The 22,193-nt window shown below is 30.1% G+C and overlaps 2 protein-coding genes across 2 annotated transcripts in view; one reads left to right on the forward strand and one right to left on the reverse strand.

The window, feature by feature from the left end:
- Positions 1-22,193, forward strand: part of LOC126733989 (arrestin homolog) — a 212,904-nt gene that overhangs the window by 168,181 nt on the left and 22,530 nt on the right. Inside the window, exon 10 of the mRNA XM_050437496.1 lies at positions 10,801-11,034. Coding sequence (XP_050293453.1) covers positions 10,801-11,034 — 234 coding nt within the window. The remainder of the gene's footprint in view (positions 1-10,800; positions 11,035-22,193) is intronic.
- Positions 1-22,193, reverse strand: part of LOC126733991 (14 kDa phosphohistidine phosphatase-like) — a 169,798-nt gene that overhangs the window by 110,766 nt on the left and 36,839 nt on the right. The window lies entirely within an intron of this gene.

Genomic DNA, 22,193 nt, shown 5'->3' on the forward strand with positions numbered 1-22,193 from the left:
ATCTTATTTGTAATTAAAATTAAAAATATTTCTATTCCTTGAAAAAGTAATACTATGACATTTTTTTAATATTTAAAAAAAAGGGGGTTGTATTTGCACAGTAATCAAGAAGCCAGTTTAAATCAATGGATATTCACATAGTCAGTATTGTTATAATCTAATAGTGTTGTTAATAATCATATAATCCTAAATAAACAACATTTATTTTTTTAAGTCAAAGTTTAATGTAACCATCTTTTAATCACAAAATTCTTAAATTCAGAAAGCGTATGCTTGAGAGCAGACTAAGAGTACCAAGGTACCATAACTCAAAAATATTACATTTTTTTGGTTGATTAGTTTTTATTTATTGTTTTGGTTTTTGTCTACCTTCCTGTAAACTTTATTTAGGCTTACGACTGGTCCTCACGATAAAAGACATAAGGCAAAATGACCTTAACCGCAATAATAAAAGAAAACAAGCTTATTATTATTAATTAAACTTAAGAAAACTTGTCAAACAACAACAACGACAACAACAGTTTGTAACTATTCTTTTTCAATGTATTCTAAAGCATGCATAACTTAAATGGATATACTACACATTATTTATTTATTTAACAAAAGAAAACAAAAATATCTAAACTAAGCGAATTATTTTAATATTGGCTGATCCACAGTTAAATATATATCACACTGATCTTGTGTGGAGTTGCACTTATTACAAGCTCTTCGTAAAGGTGATAATTTTGTGATGTTGGTTCTAGGTCTTACAAAATAAAAGGCTTGAGGCAATTAATTTACGTAAAAATTGTAGATCTGCTGATTTTTTTCTTCCATGTAAAGATCTTAAATGAAATCTTTCAAGCAAACGGTAATGTGAAAAGCCGACTTCCGGATACATTCCTTGGCATTTAAACCAAAAATATTTAAGAAATTTGTGCTGTATATTTTCAAGAATAAAAAAATATGAAAAGTTTAGGAGTTAATGTTAAAAAGATTGTCAAAGATTTTAGAGTTTCTAATAATCAAGCCTAAAATTCTAATTTATGGAATGGAAAATAATTATTGGAAATCATCAAGGCAATTCTCACTTTATTGACAACTGTTCCAAAATAAAGTTCTTCTTCTTCCTTGACCTTGACTCCTTTTTCCTTTAATTTTTCCTCCATTATGCCTTGGAGAAGCACATATTTCCGTCCTCTTACTACATTCCCAAGATATTCGAGCTTTCTCTTTTTTAATGTTTTTTATCTCTTCTCTTTTTCGATTCTCAGACGTGTAAGTCAACCTTGGAAAGTTTATCGGTCCGTGAAATTTTCCATCAAGCTTATCCAATTTGACCTTTCTCAGCAAATGAATCACCATAAACGCTAAAAGTATGTATTATCTTAGCACTTCTAAATTCTTAGAGTTCTAAATGCATGTTTCAATTACAGACAAGTTTTTGAATCCTACTAAAAGCCGTTCACGCCATTTCTATTTGTTCTACTATAAGATTTCTTTAGATATTTTCCTTCTTGGTTCATTTTTAAACCACGTGCTTCACCATCACTATCTCTTTAATTATTTATTTAAAAACTGACGTAATATCTAATAAAACAAATAACTAATTAAAAATCCGTGCTTTTTCCAGGCACAATTCAAATCATAAAATTCCCTTAACAGATTCATCATTTTCGAGTTGCTTCAAGGAATCCTTAAAATAAAACCCAGATTGCTAAAATGAAACTAACCTTCCGTATTACAAAATTTGTATATCTCCCGAGAGGATCGTTGCTGAATCTCGGTAAAAACCGCAAGCTATCCCCTTAAATCCGTCTGATAATTGACTGTGGCTTATCTTAATATCCTCGGGCAGGCGAGCTATTTCAGATAACTCCATTATGGATGCCGGCCCGTCTCAGAGAGCGACCCGTGACAAACGGCCCTTAGGGGTCGGATTAAAACGTCCGATCCCTTTAAAATCCCCGTGGCAGCAAGGATCACATCTCACGTTATTTAAATTGATACAAAAAAGGTTAACGACGAGTTAGATCTGTGGTGCGGAAGGCCGGTCCGCTCCGGTGATTTATTCATATCAGCTTTTTTTTTCCGGTTTGAAAAATGATGCTTGACCATTAAGTCGAGAGGGATTCGGAAAATTTTACAGTATTATGTATATCACGGTATCACAGTAAATTATGTTATACAGGGTGATTGACGACCAATGGTTAGCTGTATATAGAAAACAAAACGTAATATTTTTTCCGAAAATTTGGTAACTATAAAAATAGACAATGCTCTATTGGTCTAAAATGTTTTAAGTACTGCAAAGCTGCCGCTTATACAGGGTGTTCGAAAAATAGACAAGAATCTTTTAACGGGCGATTCCTTGTAAAAAAAACATGAGAAAAAGTTGCTACAAATATGGGTCCGGAAATGCAGTTTTCAAGATACAGGGTGATAATTTTTTTTTAAATATTAATTTTTTAATAATATAAAAAAAAATATTCACTCGATTCTTTTGAAATTTGACAGTATCATTTATCGTATTAAGAGGCTAATTTAGCCCTAATTAGATTAAAATCATAAGGTCTAGTGGCGTCCCGGGAGCCATCTTAGCAAATATTATTGGCAAAAAAATGTACGCCACTTCTTTTTTTAACTTTAATATTTGTCGTTTGATTAAGCATTTAAAAAAACAACTTTTTTACCTCTTGTATTTTTTTCGTATCTCACTTCGTTTTCGACAAAAAAAATAAATACCGTTTTATTGCATGCCACTGGACAAAATTGCCTTGGAAAACAAAAAATCATTTCTGCATAGAGGCTTGACATTGACAAGCGTCAGTTCTCCTAAAAAATAATTATTTACCTAAGTTTCTTGGTGAAATTTCTTTAAAAAGTTTTTATCTTGGTTTTTGTGATGGAAAATTACAGTTTTGGAAAAATGACAGACTATGCACGTGCTTACAGTAATTGTTATGCAGCGAGACGCCTGTATGCAGAAGCGTAGACCGTAGATTGCGGGAAAAAGGTAAACTTTCTTATTTGTTTTTCGTGATATTTTTGACAATAAAGTTACTTAGGAAGTTTTGCCATTCCCACAAATGATAGAGGCCGGCCGAGGTCCGTAAGAACGCCTAAGTTTGAAAAGGCAGTTTTACGTGCCGTGGAAGAAAATCCTGTTGTAAGTACCCGGACTATAGCAGCTCGATGAGGGGATAATCATTCCAACAGCACTGTCTGGCAGGCTCTCTCTGAACAACTTTTGTATCCGTATCATGTTCAACGTGTGCAGGCATTACTATCAAGAGATTTTGCTCCATTTGCAGTTTTGCTAATGGTATTACGAAAAAGTTAATAATAGAAATTTTAATAAAACTTTTTACGGACGAAGCTGGATTTCGACGTAATGGTATTGCTAATTTGCATAATAGGTATGAAGTGACGAAAATCCCCTTGCTTACGTACAATGTCGCCACCGAGAGCAATTTTCTTTAAATGTGTGGATGGGTGTTGTTGGTGACAATTTGATTGGGCCTTTTTTTTACCCTTAAGATTAAACGGCGAATCTTACTTAGAATGTCTTCAACAAGAATTGCCCGTACTGCTGGAAGAAGTTCCTCCAAATGTACATAATCAAATAACTTTTATGCACAATGGAGCTCCTCCTCATTTTAGTATAATGATTAGAATTGATCTCAATAACACCTTTGGGGAAAAATGGGTTGAAAGAGGTGGACCAATTCAATGGCCACCTCGCTCCCCTGACTTAAATCTAATAGATTTTTATTTATGGGGACACCTTAAAAGTCTGGTTTATGCTAGTCCCATACAAACAATAAAAGAGCTAAGAAATACAATTGTAAATGCTTGCGAAGAAGTAAGAAATAGACCTCGATTTTAGTTCGAGAGCGTCGTTTAATGATTCGTCGAGTCAGAGGGTGTACAGAAATGGATGTCGGACATTTCCAACATTTGTTGTAGTTGTTGTTGCAATAAAAAGCTCCTAGAAATGTTTTTGATTTTTTGTTTTCCAAGGTACCTGTGATTTTTTACCAAAAATTAATAAACCAATTTTGTTCAGTGGCATGCAATAAAACGATTTTTTTTTTCTTGAAAGCGAAGTGACATACGAAAATAATACAAGAGGCGAAAAAGTTGCATTTTTAAACGCTTAATCAAACAACAAATATTACTAAAGTAAAGAAAAAAGGGCAGTGGCGTACATTTTTCTGCCAATAATATTTGCTAAGATGTCCCCCGGGAGGCCACTGGACCTTATAATTTTAATCTAATTAGGGCTAAATTAGCCTCTTAATACAACAAATAATACTGCCAAATTTCAAAAGAATCGAGTAAATATTTTTTTATTATTAAAAAAAAAATATGGAAAAAAAAAATTATCACCCTGTATCTTGAAAACTGTACGTTTCCGGACACCTGTTTATAGAAACTTTTTCTCATATTTTTTTTACAAGCAATCACTCATTGAAATATCTCCGTCTATTTTTCGCTTATTTATTTAACACCCTGTATAGAAAAAAAAACATCTTTGATTTTTTCAATGGAACACCCCATATATTTTTAGATATCGTCGCCTCAAAGCAACACTAGAATATGTAAAAAAAGTAGTCCCGAGATAATTGCAAATAAAGATTTGGCGGAAATTAACTTTAGGTCATATGTAATACAAGGATATGTGATATATTATATTAGGGAATATTTTTAAGACATATCGTAGTATTGCATCAAGTAAAGGCATTCTATGCGATACCAAATGTGCAGTGATCTCAGAATCGTTTCTTTTTTAGATGTCCTAGTGTTACTCCAAGATTTTATATTTTAATTTTAATGGACAGTTAAAATATATTTCATTTATTATAGCATATTACTAGACCTAAGTAGTCGCGTTTTTAAAATAAATAATTTTTTTATGAAATTTGATAATTTTAAACATTTTTATTTTGTAAATTACTTAGTCACAATACTTATTTTAATGACAGTGCCATATTAACTTAAAATATTAACATTGTGTTTTATGATCAACTTAACCAAAAAAAAAATTGAAGATATTAAATACTCAAATGAGGTTTTAATGAGGCTATTTATTTTCCATGGACAATATAATTAAATAATAGCAAGAATATGTATCTACCATCAATGAATCGGCGAAAGTTTGTAAGGTTACAAAATAATTTCGTTAATTATTTGTCGAAATTAAAACGATAATTAATTAAAAACAATCCAGTTACCAATGACGAAGTTAATATTATAAATTATTAGCATAATTTACTGCATATCCACAAGCTTTAATTAGAAGTGCTAATGATGATTTAGGTTTGTCTTATTATTTAATTAAAAAAATATTATCCAATCATAAAATGCATCAAGACAAGAATTCTGTAAAAACATTTTGATCCATATTGATAAAGACTTAGGGAACATCTGACTGAAGGAATTTTCAGTAGAAGAAATAATAATTTTTGGACTGATTTAAGTCCACACGCGACAAAAAAATGAATTTTCAATATAGTTTCAATGTATTTTGCCTTTTAAAAGATAATCAAGTAAATTTTTTAAATTTATGATAGACCACTAAATTCTGCCAAATTTTCTAAAGTTTTAGGAAGTCTAAGTAATTTTTTGGAAAATCTGTCACTGCAAGATTTTCGTACTTGTTGGTTTCAACTTAACGGAGCCTCGCCTCAGTATGGAGATAGTGTGACAAAAAGGACTATGGGATTGGCCAGCGAGATTGCCAGATCTAACAACCCTTGATTTTTATTTGTGGGATAATATAAAAAAAGGATGTATGCAATAACATGAAACAGTAAAAAAGAGCTACGTCAGCGAGTTATTACCTGTTTTGAAGAGCTAGAAAAAAGCGAAATTAGAAGAGCGATGAATATATCCACCAAAAAAACCATTTTATAAATGTTTAGAGAATAATGGTAGTCATTTCGAAAATTTCCCATAATACTTTCCTTTTGTTGCTTTTGCGTAAACGAGTAACTAACGAAGTATTTTGTAGTATAAATAAATGACAATAAACATTGATTATAAATCCAGATACAATGTGTTAAATTTTCTACTCGTTCGTTGTCCATAGAAAATAAATGGTCCCATCAAAACTTCATTAGAGTAGTTAACAATAATGGTTCTTTTTTAAATTTAGGTTATTTTAAAACATAACGGTAATACAATAACTAAAACTTTCACTGTCATTTATAAAACTGTGACATATTGTGACATTTTCGTAGCTAACTAGGTAATTTATCACATAAAAATGTTTAAAATCATCAAATTTCACGAAACTATAAGTAGTACTTATAAGTATTTATTTCTAAGACGCGGTTATAGGTATAGAAATATTATGCTATAATTAATTAAAGGTATTTTAACTGACATAAAATTTTGGCCGTCAAAAGTGTGCACCCCCTCAGTTTATCAGTTTAGATTTTTTTTACACTTCTTGCGATGGCTATAGCTTGAAGGGGGTGCATTTTAGGATCCATGTTTATAGGAAAAAAAAGTCTCTTTGACCTCAGGAATACGCCCTTAAAATATATGTAGTGAATTTTGAAACACCCTGTAGGGTTACTTTAACTATTTTCACTTGATTTCTGGGAGAAAATGTCCATACAAATTCCAGGGTTTCCAGTCCAGTTCTTGCTAGAAAATTGCTAATATTCCCAGTTAAAGAGGCAGAAATTCAATTTTGAGAAATACCTCTAGACAGTCTTTACTAATTTTCTTTAAAACTAGTAGAAATATGGAAAATTTTCTTTTAGCATTGGAATCCTAATCAAAAATAAAACAAATGATAAAAAAACATTTAGTCGTAAAGTTTAAAATAAAGAAGTTATGGAGAAGTTTTGAAACATTAAAAAATTGGTAGGTGAAAAATTTGAAAAAGAAAATCCAAAAATATATTTTTTTTGATAAATTGATTATATGCTCAAAAAGGTTCAAAAATGTCTCATAAAAGATTTTTGAAAAATGTACCAGAAAAAAGTTGTACCTAATTTTTCCCAAAAAGTCAAAAAATCTAAAGGGAACATCTTCATAATCTTGGTTTTTAATTTTTTTTCTGGAAAGCTATTAGTTGGAGAAAAAAATTGTTAAAACAAAAATAGTTTAGACTATCAATGCGCATCCGAGGCAATAAAAAAAATTATTTTAAGCCCAATATTTTTTTTAAAAATTGGGAAAAATCTCACAAGAGTTTTTCCATATTTTGTCAAAAACTATTGCGAGTATGGACAATTTTCTTTAGAATTGGAATTGTAGGCAAAAATAGAATAAATTATAAAGAAGAACATTTAGCTGTAAATGGACAAATAAAAGATTTTTAAAAAGTTAGATAAATTTTTGAGTGAAATATTTTATTTTTTAAAAATTTTTTTTTTCTGCAACCTAATAAATTGCCCAAAAAGCTTTAAAGAAGTCTCATAAAACTTTTTTGAAAAATGAACTTAAAAAAAGTTAGACCCAATTTGTCTAAAAAAAGTCTTACGCAAAAAATCGTAAGGGGTGCCCATGGAAAAAATGTCCATAATTTCGTTTTTTAAGTTTTTTCTAGAAAACTATTGGATAAGGAAAAAAGTTGTTAAAACAAAAATTGTTTGGAATGTTTATGCGCATCAGATACAATAAAAAAGTTATTTTTAAGTTCAATAGTTTTCCAGACAATGTTGAAAAACATTTTAAGAGCTTTTCCTAATTTTCTTGAAAACTTAAATGTTGGTATTAAATGTGTTAATTCTTTTATAGTCCACGCTTCGTTTGTAATGCGCTGTAATTCAGTCATCCATATCTATAAGAAAAAAAGATGATGAATACTTCAATGGTTCATTTTTCTTTCAGCATAGTAGTTTTTTATTGTTCTTAATGGCAAGAGAAAAATGATCGTTTATTAAATTCCATTTAAAATTAGATTTTAAAGCTAAAATCAATAAACGGTCATTAATGCGTAAAAATCAGTCAAATTTATAAGAAATTTATAGTAAAATTTTAAAGAAATTCCGGATTAATACTTCAAGTAATTATAGTCTATATATATTATCACCAATTATTTTAGTTTTTTATTTTTCGCTATACCTACATGTCCATATACTTTCACAAGGTATCAAAATACACATTTATTTATACTAAAAAATAATAATAAAACGCTAATGCACACAAAAGGAATTAACGAACTAAGTCAAAATTAATAAAGCGTTCATAAAACAAAAAGTTTATTATGATTCCTAAAAGAAAAAACGTCGTATTGTAAATCTAAAAGCACCACAGATAACTAAAGAAAATTGGTAATGAAGATATAAATTTAATTTTAAAATCGGCTTGAAAATAAAAGCAGAAAAAATTGGTTTTTGGAAATTTTTACTTGTAAGAAATTTTCTTATAACTTACCTGAAATTTAACCGAATTTTTATTTTCCTATCCCTTTATGACGGAACAAAAGTAAAAATTTAAAAAAAACGTGGTCAAAATATTATAAGTAATATAGCATTTGCATAGTGGTAACATTATTTATTTGCGCTATTCTTAGTATCTGCCATATGTCATTACCCTATTATTGCTCAAAATGACGGTTTTACACAACTTTAATTTATTGTAACACGCGTTTTGTTAGATTATAAAAGAAAAACATCATCAGACCAAGAACTCCTGCAGAGGGTTTTTTCCTATATTTTTTTAGGCCTGAAAATGCTCTTATAGTTAAACGAAACGCGGAAAAAAATAAATAGATTGTGTGAATGTATAATAAGAGTGTATAAATGATGCACGGAAAATGCTTTCATACATTTTTATTCGTTTTTATTTTATAATCCTAAGAACATTATTTGCTAACTTCGAGAGTCTTTTATGGTTTCTATAATTGTAATTACATTATTTAATTACAATCTGCTAGTGTTACAGATTCATTCTGACCACTGACATTATTCAGATGTTATCCGTCCTTGCCCTACTATTATCAGCATTCAGGCTTAAGCTCTGCAAATGTTGAAAGTTTGTTAATCCTCCCCGATTCATCTGTTTTCGAGACCGTAACAATTTAAAATTCATAGCGCACACTCCCCAGGGTTAAAATTGTGTGCCATAGCAAAATGTCGCCCATTTACCCGAGTGAAAATAAACCGAAAGGGCGGCGGTGAGTTTGTTTTAAAAACAAACAAGCATCAGTGGTAATCCCCTTCAGGGTAAACAGATAATTTTAGGGGTAAATTACACGGAAGTGGCGCTGGATCATTTTTATTAAGGAGATAAGAGGGAGCGCTAAAAAAGGGTACAAATAAATTTTTTTCTTATTTAGTTTATTATCTGCCGAAAACGTAAAGAATTAAAGTAAATTATACAGGTTTTAAAGGCCTGATTCTTCTTTAATAATTAAAGGAATCACGTGCAGTAATAAATTGATTGCTGAATTCTGATTTATATATCCTCAGCTCAGTCTGAACATTAGAAGAGTATTGGTACAAAGTGCTGTTTTTGTGGTATAATTTGACAAACCTTGAGAGAAAAACACTGTTTCCAGGCAATCTAAGCATTATTAGAGAAATGAAACGATGATATAGGAAATGGGTGGAAAAGCTGCACTCTCATTTATATATTCTCATCTCAGTATGGAAATTAGAAAAATATCGCAGCAAAGTGCTGTTTTTTTGGCATAATTTGATAAATCATGAGAGAAAAACACTATTAACAGCCAATCCAAACACTATTAAAGAAATGAAACGACGATATAAGAAATGGGTGGAAAAACTGCATTCTCATTGATATATCCTCATTTCAGACTGGAAATTAAAAATGTATTGGAACAAAGTGATGTTTTTCTAGTGTAGTGGACAAACCATAATATAAAAACACTATTTCTAGCCAAACCAAAAATTATTAAAGAAATGAAACGATGATATAGGAAATACGTGGAAAAGCTGCATTCTCATTTATATATCCTCATCTCAGTTTGGAAAAAAAAAATTATCATAATTACGATTGAACGAATACATTGAAAACGATTCAATTATTAATATCAATAGCACTCTCACACCTCAAATACCAATATTATTTTCGTAGTGAATTTTAAAACCCGGTGGCCTATTTTTATAATTTATTAATTAAATAATTACTTGTTGATTTATTTATAAATCAATAAATGATAAATTTCTTTAAAAATATGAGAAAAATGCGTTTATTTTTTTATTTGTTAATTAAAAAAAAACAGAAATGCCATTTGAAAAAAAAAAGTTTGGGGTGGTTTCTCGGGCATGAATTAGTTAGGGGTAGTTTTGAAAATATTTTTGAAAAGAGACGCACTTTGAAATTTTTTGGTACCCTTAAAAATGTAAGTTCTTATCACTTATTTCGCCCTACTTTATCAATTTGTAAACCGCGGTGATGCTTGTTGTAAGGCAATATTATTTCTTAATCCTTCCTAGAAAAAAACGGGGCCAAAGAAGATGTATGTCAAATGTACTTTTTACCACACCCTATATATATTCCTTTTAATATAAAAAAACACTTTTAAATGATTTTTTTCTAATTTTTAGCTGCTTAGTGTATAAAAGTCGGTGCTTAGAATGTAAATGTTACCAATAAACTGGCGAACGAGTTGTTCGGAAAAGTGATAAGACTTTTAGGGGACAATAAAAGCGACTGTATACAGATTTATACCAAATCCCGTCCCTGAATAAGAGCTTTATTCGAGCAGATTTACAGATTACGATATCGCCTCAAATTTATTCGTATTTTTTATTTAAAAAACCAGACACAATTGGCTGGTAGTAAGGTTTCAATAAACCATTATCTAATACAAAATTTGTACTTTTTTAGGACCGACTATCGGACTTTTACCGGTCGTTGTGTAGCGCAAAACGTCCCTCAATGGCGGCCTATTTAGCTGAAGTGCCCAACCCCAAAGCGGTGGTGGAAAAACAGTTTTTACTCAGTGATGGAAAGATTTTCTTAAGCGCATCCTTGGATAAGGGCATCTATTCCCACGGAGAAGAGATTCGGGTTTCAGTACAAATTCGGAATAACAGCAGCAAGACGATACGAAGAATTAAGGTAAGTCCGGACAGATAATTAATTACACATATACCATAAATGTTGCATTGTAATGTCTTTATTTCAATCGTTCACTTTTATGCTCAAAAGTATAACTGGAGTCTAAAAATCTTCTTTAACTCTTCTCTGAATGAACCAAAATTAGAAAAACATTCGTTAAAGTACTGGATCTGTACATTTAGTTCTGTATATCTAACTGCTATAGCTATCAGCTTATTATCTGCATATTCTTTAAAAAACAAGCTGCTTTCTTCTTCTAATTTCTGGGAAAGTTTCCTTCTTTGCTTTTCTCTTCTTATTTCTCTTAAAGAATTTTTTTTTTAGTTTTACCGAAATCACATATTAAAGCAGTAGAGTAAATATAACTGGAACAAGTGTGGAACTGTTTCAGTATTTAAAACTTAGAGTAAAAATTAAAAAGGAGGCTCATCACATGTTTCTCTTTAGACATTAAATAGAAATTCTGTTGAAAACAAGATATACAAGAGAGATACAATTTTTGAGAGTGACTAAATTCTAGATTTAAAAGTCTATTTGTCGACCAGTCAAAAAAAATTCATTCTGCTAAGACCAATTATTACCTTCGTAGTCATCACAGAAATTTTCCTCTTTGTGTTCTGTGGTAGTCATATATCTGCACAGTACCTTTACTAAGTTATATTTTAAATTTCAAATTTAAGGTTTCCCGTTTTTTATAATTATTTTTAGAGGTAGATATTTAGGTTTTAAAAAAATTGATCTTAGCCACTTTTATGATTTTATTTATTGAATTTCTAAATTTTTTTAAAAAACCATATTTCCATATTTTCTATTGAAAAATTCGTTCGTAGATTTCGTTTCATGTTATCGCGTTTATTAACTAAAACAATAAAACAATATATTTCTCTGATATCTTCTGTTTAAAATAAATTTTATTTTAAGTCATATATTGTTCTTAGGGAATTAGTATAACTTTTCTATCCCTGTGATCCTTTTTTCAAGATTTCTGGTTTGTTTTTTTTTTCAGATCTTTCTATAACTGTCTTATCCGCTCTCTATAACTATTTCAATTATCTTAATTGTACAATTTTAGCTGCAGGTTAAACTGTTTTGTTGTCTAAGAGGTTCAATCTGAAAGAGTTTCCAGATAAATTTAATCAACGCAGAAGGAAGAAACTGATTGATTTAATTGAGAGAATTTAAAAAGAAATACTGATTTAGCAGAAAAAGTCAAAGTCAAATTGATGTTATCAAAGTCAAATTTATGTATCATGATGTAAATCATTATGATTTTGGGATAAAGCAATTTTAAATTTTAAAACGCTATATAAACTAAAGTATTTTTACTCACAAAATTCCGTCTTTACCAATATGTTTTCTAACTATCTAAGATTTTTATTTCATAAACTGAAAGCATTTAAAAATAGAATTGATAAAAAAATCAACAATTTATTGGTAATTGAGGGTGACTTAGCCTGTTTTTTTCCTGAATTTATAACAATTCTTTTGGAAGTATGTTTATTTCACTTAACAACCAGCTGTATGCCTACATAAATAATATAATAAAACAAAACTGAACTGAAAAATATTCTTCGGTATTCTGACATAAATTTGATCAGCTAAAATGGAAAATTAGGTCGATTAGTGTAAGAAAATAAAGAAGATGTTTTGTGTTTACTTTTAAAGTTTCTTTATAGCAAAGACGTCCTCCATATTCCCAGTTAATTATGCAACAGTGAGGTAAAATAAATCCAGAGCTTTTTTTCCACAGAACTTTTTAAAACTCTGCAAATTGGCAAATTCTTTGGACGAAATTGGTATTGAACCTGGAGCGAATACGAAAAATTAAAAAGTCAAGGTAACTGTATAATGAGTATAAGTTTACCTCCATAAGATATATCGAGAAGAAGAAATTGGCTGTTTCTCTCCAAATTTTTGGGAACAAGAACTTTTCCATCCATCACGACTGCAGAAATATATGTCCCATTATATGTGTTTTTATACTTAATTAACCTAAGGTGTTTTTTTGAAACTTCGAACTGCTTTATTGGCTGAATTGGAAAGCTAGCTTTTTCTCTTGTAGAATTTATTTGTAGAAAGAAGAAATTTTTTGAACTTATTTGTAGAAAGTGTTTGGCCCAGTTTTGAAAAATGTGTTGATTGTCTGCTGTAAGATGTTCCACTACAAAGGGTGAAGGTTTTCTTCTGGAAACGAAACAAAAAAAAGATTGAACGAGGTCACATAATTCCTTCATTGTTTTAACTCTGGCTTTCTAATTAATGATTTCCATATTCTTCATATCATTTTCTATATAAGAATGGCCTCTAATGGGATCCTCAAGGGAAAGTAACTCGAACAGAATCAAATCTTTGTTGGCGAACAAGATTATGCAAGTAGCGAAAAAAGGTGTAAATCTTGTTTTGGCCACCGCAAGAGTCACAAAACAAATCCAACTCTCTATGTTTGAATCAAGGTGATTATACACAAAATGATTCAGTAGAGAAGAAACATCATCACTACCTTTTTTGGCAATGGTTTCTGGGTACATAAAAAACACTTCTTGAGTCGGAGAGAACATATAAATGGACAACTGCCGTTTGTAGTATACATCATTGGTAGGAATCTTGGGGATAGGAAAATGTGTCCCAAAATCTATGCAGATGAACTCTCTTGCATTTGATTTACGACTTGAAAGCTTTGATTGTTTTTTAATTGAATAAAATGATTTCGCTTTACATAAGTGCAGGTCATGCAATGTAGTCAGTTCTTTTATTTCAGCTATTAGGTCTTCCTTAGCTCGATTTATTTTTTGTTTTTTATTTACAGATGAGTGTACAGGTATTTCATTGCTTTTTTTTTCTCATGCTCGAGACATTTAATTTTAGCTAGGTACGTCACATGCGCTACATGGGTAACTTAAAAAGGTATATTAAAATTTGTGGTGAAAATGGTCCTATAGTATGATACTTTGTTACCGGGATGCATCTCTTTGAATATTTCCCCCATTTTTTTTTTATATTAAGCTCTTCAGGAAAATATTTTTCTGAGTCTTTGGTACTATAACGACTGCCTCTGCCTTTAAATGATGATATATGCTCTTAATTTTATTACGGATATCGTCAGACAGTTTTAATGGTCTTTTGTAGTGTTTGCCTTGTGGCGTTAACTTTACAGTGTTACTATTTTGCCAAGAGTTTGCAGACGGTAGCTCAGAATTATTGGAGGCTTGAGATTGTTCGAAGGTTCACTTATGACTGGCTGTTAAAGAATCTAAACTTGATTATAAATTTATAACTAATAAATAAGAGGGCGCCACTTAGTTTTTTTTTATGAATGAAAGAAAACTAAGAAAAAGACTTGGTATATAGGTTTCAATTAACTATTAAATGACCCTGGATAAAGTAGATTTAAAGAGGCAAAGAAAATATCTTAACAATACAACCAAAATATATTTACATCAAAGATATGTAACCTCATGTTATAATCTGTTAAATGTTAATAATTTATTATGAATTAAAATATCAATAATGTTGATATGATTAAAATAAGTTTGACAAAAGTAACATTTAAATTATGATTTCGCTAGATTTCAGCACTTAAATAAAATGCAATTATTAAAGTTTTTAGTATATATTTGTATTACGCAGGGAAAAGTTCATGAATCTTTTTACATAAGTCATATCAGCCTAAACCGAGTTATATCTACTTAACTACCAAAAAAAGGTACTGTAAAATACTGAACAAAAAATAACTAAAATTATAGATAAGAAATTGACGTATTAAATTATGATATTGATTAAATATTTGTAGCAATAAATTGAAATTAAAGGTTTATTAATAAAAATTTAAATAAGTGAGACAAATCTACGGTTAGTAATATTTAAATAAATGGAATAAACTGGCCTGTGTAATCCTTTAAGAAATGAACGGCTACCCTTCAAAACAAACAAAAGTTTCATTATCTATCCATCAAAGTCTTGGGCATCCTGCACCAGAATTATGAAATAAACAGTTCCCTAAAGGAACAAGATTAAGGACTATAAATTATAAACCATATTGGCCACTTCCTGCTTCACAAACTTCGAAAATAAAAAAACTGGCCTTTTACGTGCGCTTCTACCTGCGACACGGGAACAAGTCCTCGAAAAATGGATGCAGTACCGACTAAATAAGCAACGACCCCACCTCTCGCCTGAGCTGTCAATATCAGCCAATCAGAGAAAACATTAATTAAGACCAACCAGAAGAGTGACGGACCGTCAACAGAAAGCATGAATAATTAAACCAGGAGAGTGATGTATTATAGTAGTAATGTGTCATTGACAGTGTGAATTTAAAGAAATATGAATAAAAGAAGTTGATTGAAATTATTAATATAATTATTGAAATTAATGAAATATCAATGGAGCGTTAGTGAAAATAGGAGTAGGAAAATAAAACGCTACAGCCTCTTTTATCGATTGGAGGCGTGCCGGTTTTTCTCAAAGAATTGAGTAAATACTCCATTCTACGTTTTGTAATGCCATGTAAAGCTATAAACTCATCTCGATACAACCTCTAATTCAGTAAGTTATTTTTATATAAATATCTAATCTTATAAAGAGCAACAACATCTCTTACGCGAGCATCGTCTTCATCTAGCCGAGGTCGTATCCACATAAATAGGAATTTTGTATGTCAGTGGAATCTTTTTGGAGCCCTGTAAACGTTTGCAATGGTATTCTTTACCAATTTCGTGGCTTTGCAACCTAATTTTTTTATTCACATCTGTTAATCCGTCATGTTTGGGCCTGTTTTTCGTAGAAGACACCATCTGCACACTATCACCACAGTCTAACACAGTCAAGTCACTCGACCCTTTTCGACTAACCATCCGCACCTGCCGACGCCGCCCCTCTCGCCTATGGGAGTTAATGGATCCCCCGCATGCGGGGGATTTATACCGGTTCGTCGACGAAATGTGGTTATAGGGTTGACTCGTTCAGTTTATTTTCGACGTTTACCGAGTGTGCCAATATTTTTTGTTTTTGTGAATTTAATATTCTGTCATTTAGTGCTAGTTTTACGGACTTTTACTTTAATATAATTTATATTAATAGTAGTTGTTTGATAATACGTACCTACATACCTACATAGTAGGTAAAATGGATTTTGGGAAAATCCCCAAACAAGTAAAGGATTAAATAAAGGGTGTCTAAATTAAGTGTCTGAACCAAATGATTCCTCTTAAGTAACCAGGTCAATCAAAAAAATAAAGATAATCGGTACAACGCAACGTTTTTATTATTGAGAATAATAATGCTGGATTGAATAAAATAAGAAATAAAATAAGAGTTCAATTTACACAAACCCCCATAAGGCATTTATACGACAAAATAAAATAAAAAGTTGACCAAAATGCAACTAATATTTTATTTTTATTTGAAAACGAAAGTATTGAAAGACAAAGAGATAAAATCTACCTGGTATGTAATTGGTCAATTTCTTGAAATATACCTGGCATGTGATTGGTAATTCCTTATTTCTTATTTTATTTTATTTTGCTGTTTAAATGCATAAATGTCAAATAAGGCCTTATTTTATTCTATTTGTCCGTATAAATTCAGCTTAACTAGTCGGCAATTAAGGTATATATTTAGGTTTACACCCTTTATATTAGGTACACCTTTATTATAATTAAAGAGTTTTTAGGGGATTCTAGTTTTCTTAACAACATTCCTAAGGTTTTGACTCAAATTTAAGCGTTTTATTAGTATTATAAAAAGAAATGAAAGCAAAGAAAAAATGGCGACTGGATGCATGTATAATACTAATAAAACGCTTAATACATATATTACCTATTACCTAGTTGTTGTTCATTTAATGTGTCACAATGAATAAGCGTCAAAACTCATCAAAATATTTTAAAATAAAAAAACCTTAATTTTACCCAATAATATTATTAAACATAATACTTTCCTTATTGCCCCCCGTAAATGCATTTCTAATGTGAACTTTGTGGACGGACTTGTATCCTGTCATACGAGGGGTGCCGGCGTAGTTTACAAGTGATTTACGACCGCTTATAAAAAAAGGCGGCATTTTGAGGCGATCAAAGAAGTGATTCTACTTGTTGAAATCTATATACTTTGCTATCACAATCACTTAAGTCACTGCCCATGCTAGAACAAGGTTCCTAACCATGTGTACTAATAAAAAACACAAAGAACACTGATAAATCGACACGAAAACAATTAAATCGGCAACCGCAACGCTACTAAATAGACAGGGACTTCCGTTATCCTTATATTATTCCTCTGTACAGGGTGGTGCGATTTCGACTATTTTAACAGAAAACTCGTATTTTTCGAACAGATAGAAAAAAATTGACTGAGATGTCATGAGCTCAAATTTTGTAAAAAAAAATTTTAAGTTATCAAAATTTTACTATGTCAAACTGTTTGGCCGCTAGTACTTTTTAATGATAAATATTTTTATGTTATATTTTTTTATACAGGATGTTTCATAAAGTTGATATTTCAAATTTTTTTTTTCTTATGGAACACATATTATTTTTTATAAATTCTTAAAGCCCTTGAAATCCTCTTTTCAAAAATATATAACACCATATATCTCATTTAAGCTGTTTCCGATATTTCCAATATTACATTGTTATTTTTCCATTTTCCAAGTCTTTTAATTTGTATGTAAGTAGGCTTTGGAAAATTGGAAAATTACGAAAAAGTTGACATGTTAAAGTGCTATTTTCTGTCTAATGAAAATTCCGAGGCAGCCAGTGTTAAAATTAAATCTTGTGAAGCACGAAATTTTACATGACATTAATTAATATAAAAAAATTGACAATAAGTCAATTTTTTTCTATCTGTTCGGAAAATACGAGTTTTCTGTTAAAACAGTCGAAATCGCATCACCCTGTACATGTTATTCCTGTGTACATGATAATTTTTAATTTATTAAATCCTGACTTATCGTGTTCTTGCCGTGGAAGGTTTTTTTTAGAACAAAATTTGGCAAATTTTCAGATTGATGTAAATATCTCAATTCTGCTGAAAATTGACTTAGCCCGTTTTTCCCCTGTACCCTTTAATTAATATATTAGACTGGAAAGGAGTATGAGGTTCTAGAATAACTATTACGGGCAAGCGGATAATCCAATATAATTGTTAAAGGATCCAATAGATTTTAAAAATGGGTCTAAAAATATAAATAATCAGATGAATATTAGTCCAAAGACTCTTGATAAATATTGAAGATACTCGCATGAATCTTAAGAATCTAAAAGCTACGTCATTAAAATCTATTAAAAACTTATAAATGAACTTGAAATTATTAAAGAATTCATAAAACCTAAGAAATAGATCATGAACAGTAGGAATTCATAGAAAAAGGAAAATCTATTGATTAGGTAAGATAAACCAATCCTTTCAAGAAAATATTTAATGAAACATGAAATTAAAATTAAAATCCTGGAAATTATGCCATTTAAACCTATAAAAAAACAATCACGAATTATACCCATCCTACTTTTAGCTACCAAGATTTTGAAGAAATGTCTCTTTTATATCGCAGAATATAACTAATGAAACTTCACAGAAATTCGTCAGAAGATCATGCCAACGATTTATGAGTTAAATTAGAAGAATATTTTGAAGAAATTTTGATAAAATTTCATATAAATGTAAAAAGCCACTAGCACGGGAAAATCAATTTCAAGTTCTAAAGTCACTATTTACTTCTTTTACAAAGAATATACATCTGTTGCTGAGAAAGTTCTTCAGGACTTTTGCTGTTGCAATTCCCTTCCTTTTTTCGTTGAAGATCACATAAATGGTCAGTATTTGTTATGTCTTGCTATTCTGCTACTTCTATTTCATTGTTAGATAAATCATAAGCTTTCTTGATTCAATGATGGCTTGGCTGAGGTTCCTAAGCCTGATCCAAAGGTCTCCAATCCTCAGTGGTGCTGCAAATGTTCTTTAGTTCTTCCTCTGTGCCAGTTCTTATAAATAATAATAGTTTTTAATTATGTAAAGGATTAATATTCCATAGTCCTGACTCTATAGAACATTATCTTCTAATACCTCTGCATATCCAGCTGTTTTGCTCTGAAAATTGCTTAAAACATTTCAGCTAACAGGTTTTTTTACCTTAAATTGTCTAGCACGAACTGTTGTTTTTCTATTATTATGAGATGTATTCCTTGCTACTGGTTCTTGCTTGTTTTCTTAAGTTCTGACTATTTTCTTACATTATTTTTCTTCCTGTTAAATTTTTATGCTGCTCTGTTTTTCATTTTAATCATTATTGTTATTTTCGTTCTGGTTCTCAGTATAATTATCTTCTATCTGCTCATAGTCAACAGAATGTCCTACATCGGCAAAATTTTAATTCTGCATTTTATTTACTGATTGTAGGGATTCTGTAGTAGCCCACAGTTAACAATGAATCAACTATGACTTAACCTTTTATAGTTCTATAGCAATATAGATCAAAGTTGTTTAAATCACTGCAGCCCGCGTTAATGGTGTAACTGAACTTTTAGTAAAAATGGTAATTTTAATAAAGACTTTCGATGAACTGGAAAATAGAATACTGCCAATGGAACAAAGTTATAATATGAAAAAAACCAAAAAAAAATGGACTTAACCCATGCTTGCTCTAAAGTAGAGATATAAAGAATCAACAAAAAACGGAAAATCTATGGATCGGGTAATAGAAACCAAGTCTGTCAGGAAAAATTTCAATTAAAATCTGGAATAAATGATTCAGAGGAACTTATGAACCTGGAAGCTTTATAATACAAAATTATTAGCACAAGGGAATCAATTGCAAATTCTGATTTTTACTTCTACTGTTTTTACTTGGTCCTGTTCTTTTAGCTATTTTCACTAAATATCTCGTAAATTGTCACTAATTGATATGTTTGGCTATTTTGCTTTTCCTATTTGTTAGATTCAATGGTGGTTTGGCTGAGATTCTTAAACCTGATCCAATCTTCCTGTTGGCCAGTTTTTAGAAATATGAGTTATTTTTAATTATGTAAAGATTTAATAAGTTTAAAACCCTTTATGAACTGCCGAAATAGGAAAAATCAATCTAACTTTAAACAAAACTTCCTTCCCAATAGACCAAACGTACATTCTGTAACTTCCACAAAAAGTAACTTAATATCGCCCACAAAAGTTCCAATTATTATGGCATGCGGGAAAACTTTTCGAGACATTGTTTGAGAAAATAAAAGACAAACAGGAGAGAGAGAGAGAGGGAGGATGCAGCACTTTAAACGGCATATTAAACTTAATATAGCGAAAGCTGCCGCAGAAGTTTTTTAATAATGAATTTCGGAGAGTATTTTGTTCTTTTAGGGTTTTATTAATGCAAGGTTAACGTAGCAAAGTATCTCGTTTTTTATTAATATCCAATCTGCACGAGCCATAAAGTTACAAAAGCCATTTCCTACATTATATTGGCGCACGAGTCGAAATTCTCAAAGGGAAAGTTTGCACTCGCTTAAACGTCAAATGCCATACAAGGACGCGGTAGTTATATAAATTTAATATCATATACCGTTTCAGTGAATTTGCGTGACATTATGGGATATTTTCCGGAATATCGGGGAGTGAGCTACACATTTCTAAAATGTATTAATTTTATTTTGAAATAAAATTTAAAAAACGGCAGATGACATGCAATGAGAGTTTAAAAACTTCTCGTAAATTTATCAAGGTGTGATTAAAAGAAATCTACAGAAAATGCAGGCAATTTTTTTTTGTAAAAGACATGTTATATTAACATTGAAACAGACATGTCAACAATAACAAGTTCGACAGGATAGGAATTGAATCGAATAATGAAAATTTTTAGCGACATCCGCAATTCTTCTGTTAAAAAAATACATACCGGCTTGGGTATGTATGTATTGTATTTTCTTGGGTGCAGAAATTCATGCACGCAAGAAGGAAATTTGCCAGACCAGTATACATAAATGCTGGCGTCTTTTTTAATTTTTGCGTTCAGATAGACAATTTCTTTTTCATCCAGTGTTGCTTGACTCATATATTGTCTATCCTACGTTCGTTTTACATAAATATACTTTTCTTAATTATATTAAGCTAAAAAAAAAAATTAAAAACTGTCTCTCTCTTGCTCACGGACGTCTTAAGGAAAGTAACGGAAATAATTGCTGGATTTGCAAATGTGGTAATTATATGTTTTTTTTTAGTTTTTATATTGTGTTCTTGAAATATATTTACATATCCTAATATTATCAGCAGATGCAATTTACTAGGTATAAAACATTCACCTTTGTATTTAAAATAATTATCCCCAATGGCCTTTTAGAGTAATGCAATAAAATATTTCTTAAAAAAAAAATATATTACTTACTAATAGGAATTTTTTGTAAATATTCAACCCCATATATGACATTGGTGGTAGGTACTAGTGATTTTAATTTAAAACTTATTATTTCAAGGGTTAATATCCAAGACGCAGGGTTTTAAATTAATAATTTTTAAAGATGTTTTTTTTTAGGAATAATTAAACACTTCATATAATTAAGCAATTAATGAAATGTTCACATACAGCATAAGTGAAATAAAAGAATTATTTGTTTAAGAAAATAAATTAATAGTATCCTTATAAAAATGGCATATGTATACACTTGTTTTATGATTAAATAGATAATAGACCCTTAGAAAAATTGGATCCCCTTTATTTAATTTCTCTTAAGCAAAACTTTTTTTTTTAATTTCCTCAGATATTAAGATTGAACAGTCAGTCTATAAATCCTATACTTCAAGGAAAAATCGAAAGTTTTACAGAATGATGTGCAATATGAAATACATTTAATACATAATTATCGCAAAAAAGTAAAAAAATAAACGTTCAAGTAAACAAATAAAGAAAACATTATATATATTTTGAATTGAAAATATCAATAACAAAAAACACTATTAACCTTGGATAAAAAAAGTCCAAAATTTTTTATTAAATTTCTATGTCTATACTGCCCAGGAAAAATTCAAAAATTTTACACAATTTTCTTAAATAAATAAATACAGTATAATTTATGTACTTGATACCCCTTTATTTATTTAAATGGCACTAACAAATGATCGTAATACCTTAAAAAAACTTTTACTTAAACTCTATGGTACAGCTATTAAAATAGTTGCTT

Source organism: Anthonomus grandis, chromosome 3 (assembly GCF_022605725.1).
Source record: "Anthonomus grandis grandis chromosome 3, icAntGran1.3, whole genome shotgun sequence".
NCBI lineage: Eukaryota > Metazoa > Arthropoda > Insecta > Coleoptera > Curculionidae > Anthonomus > Anthonomus grandis.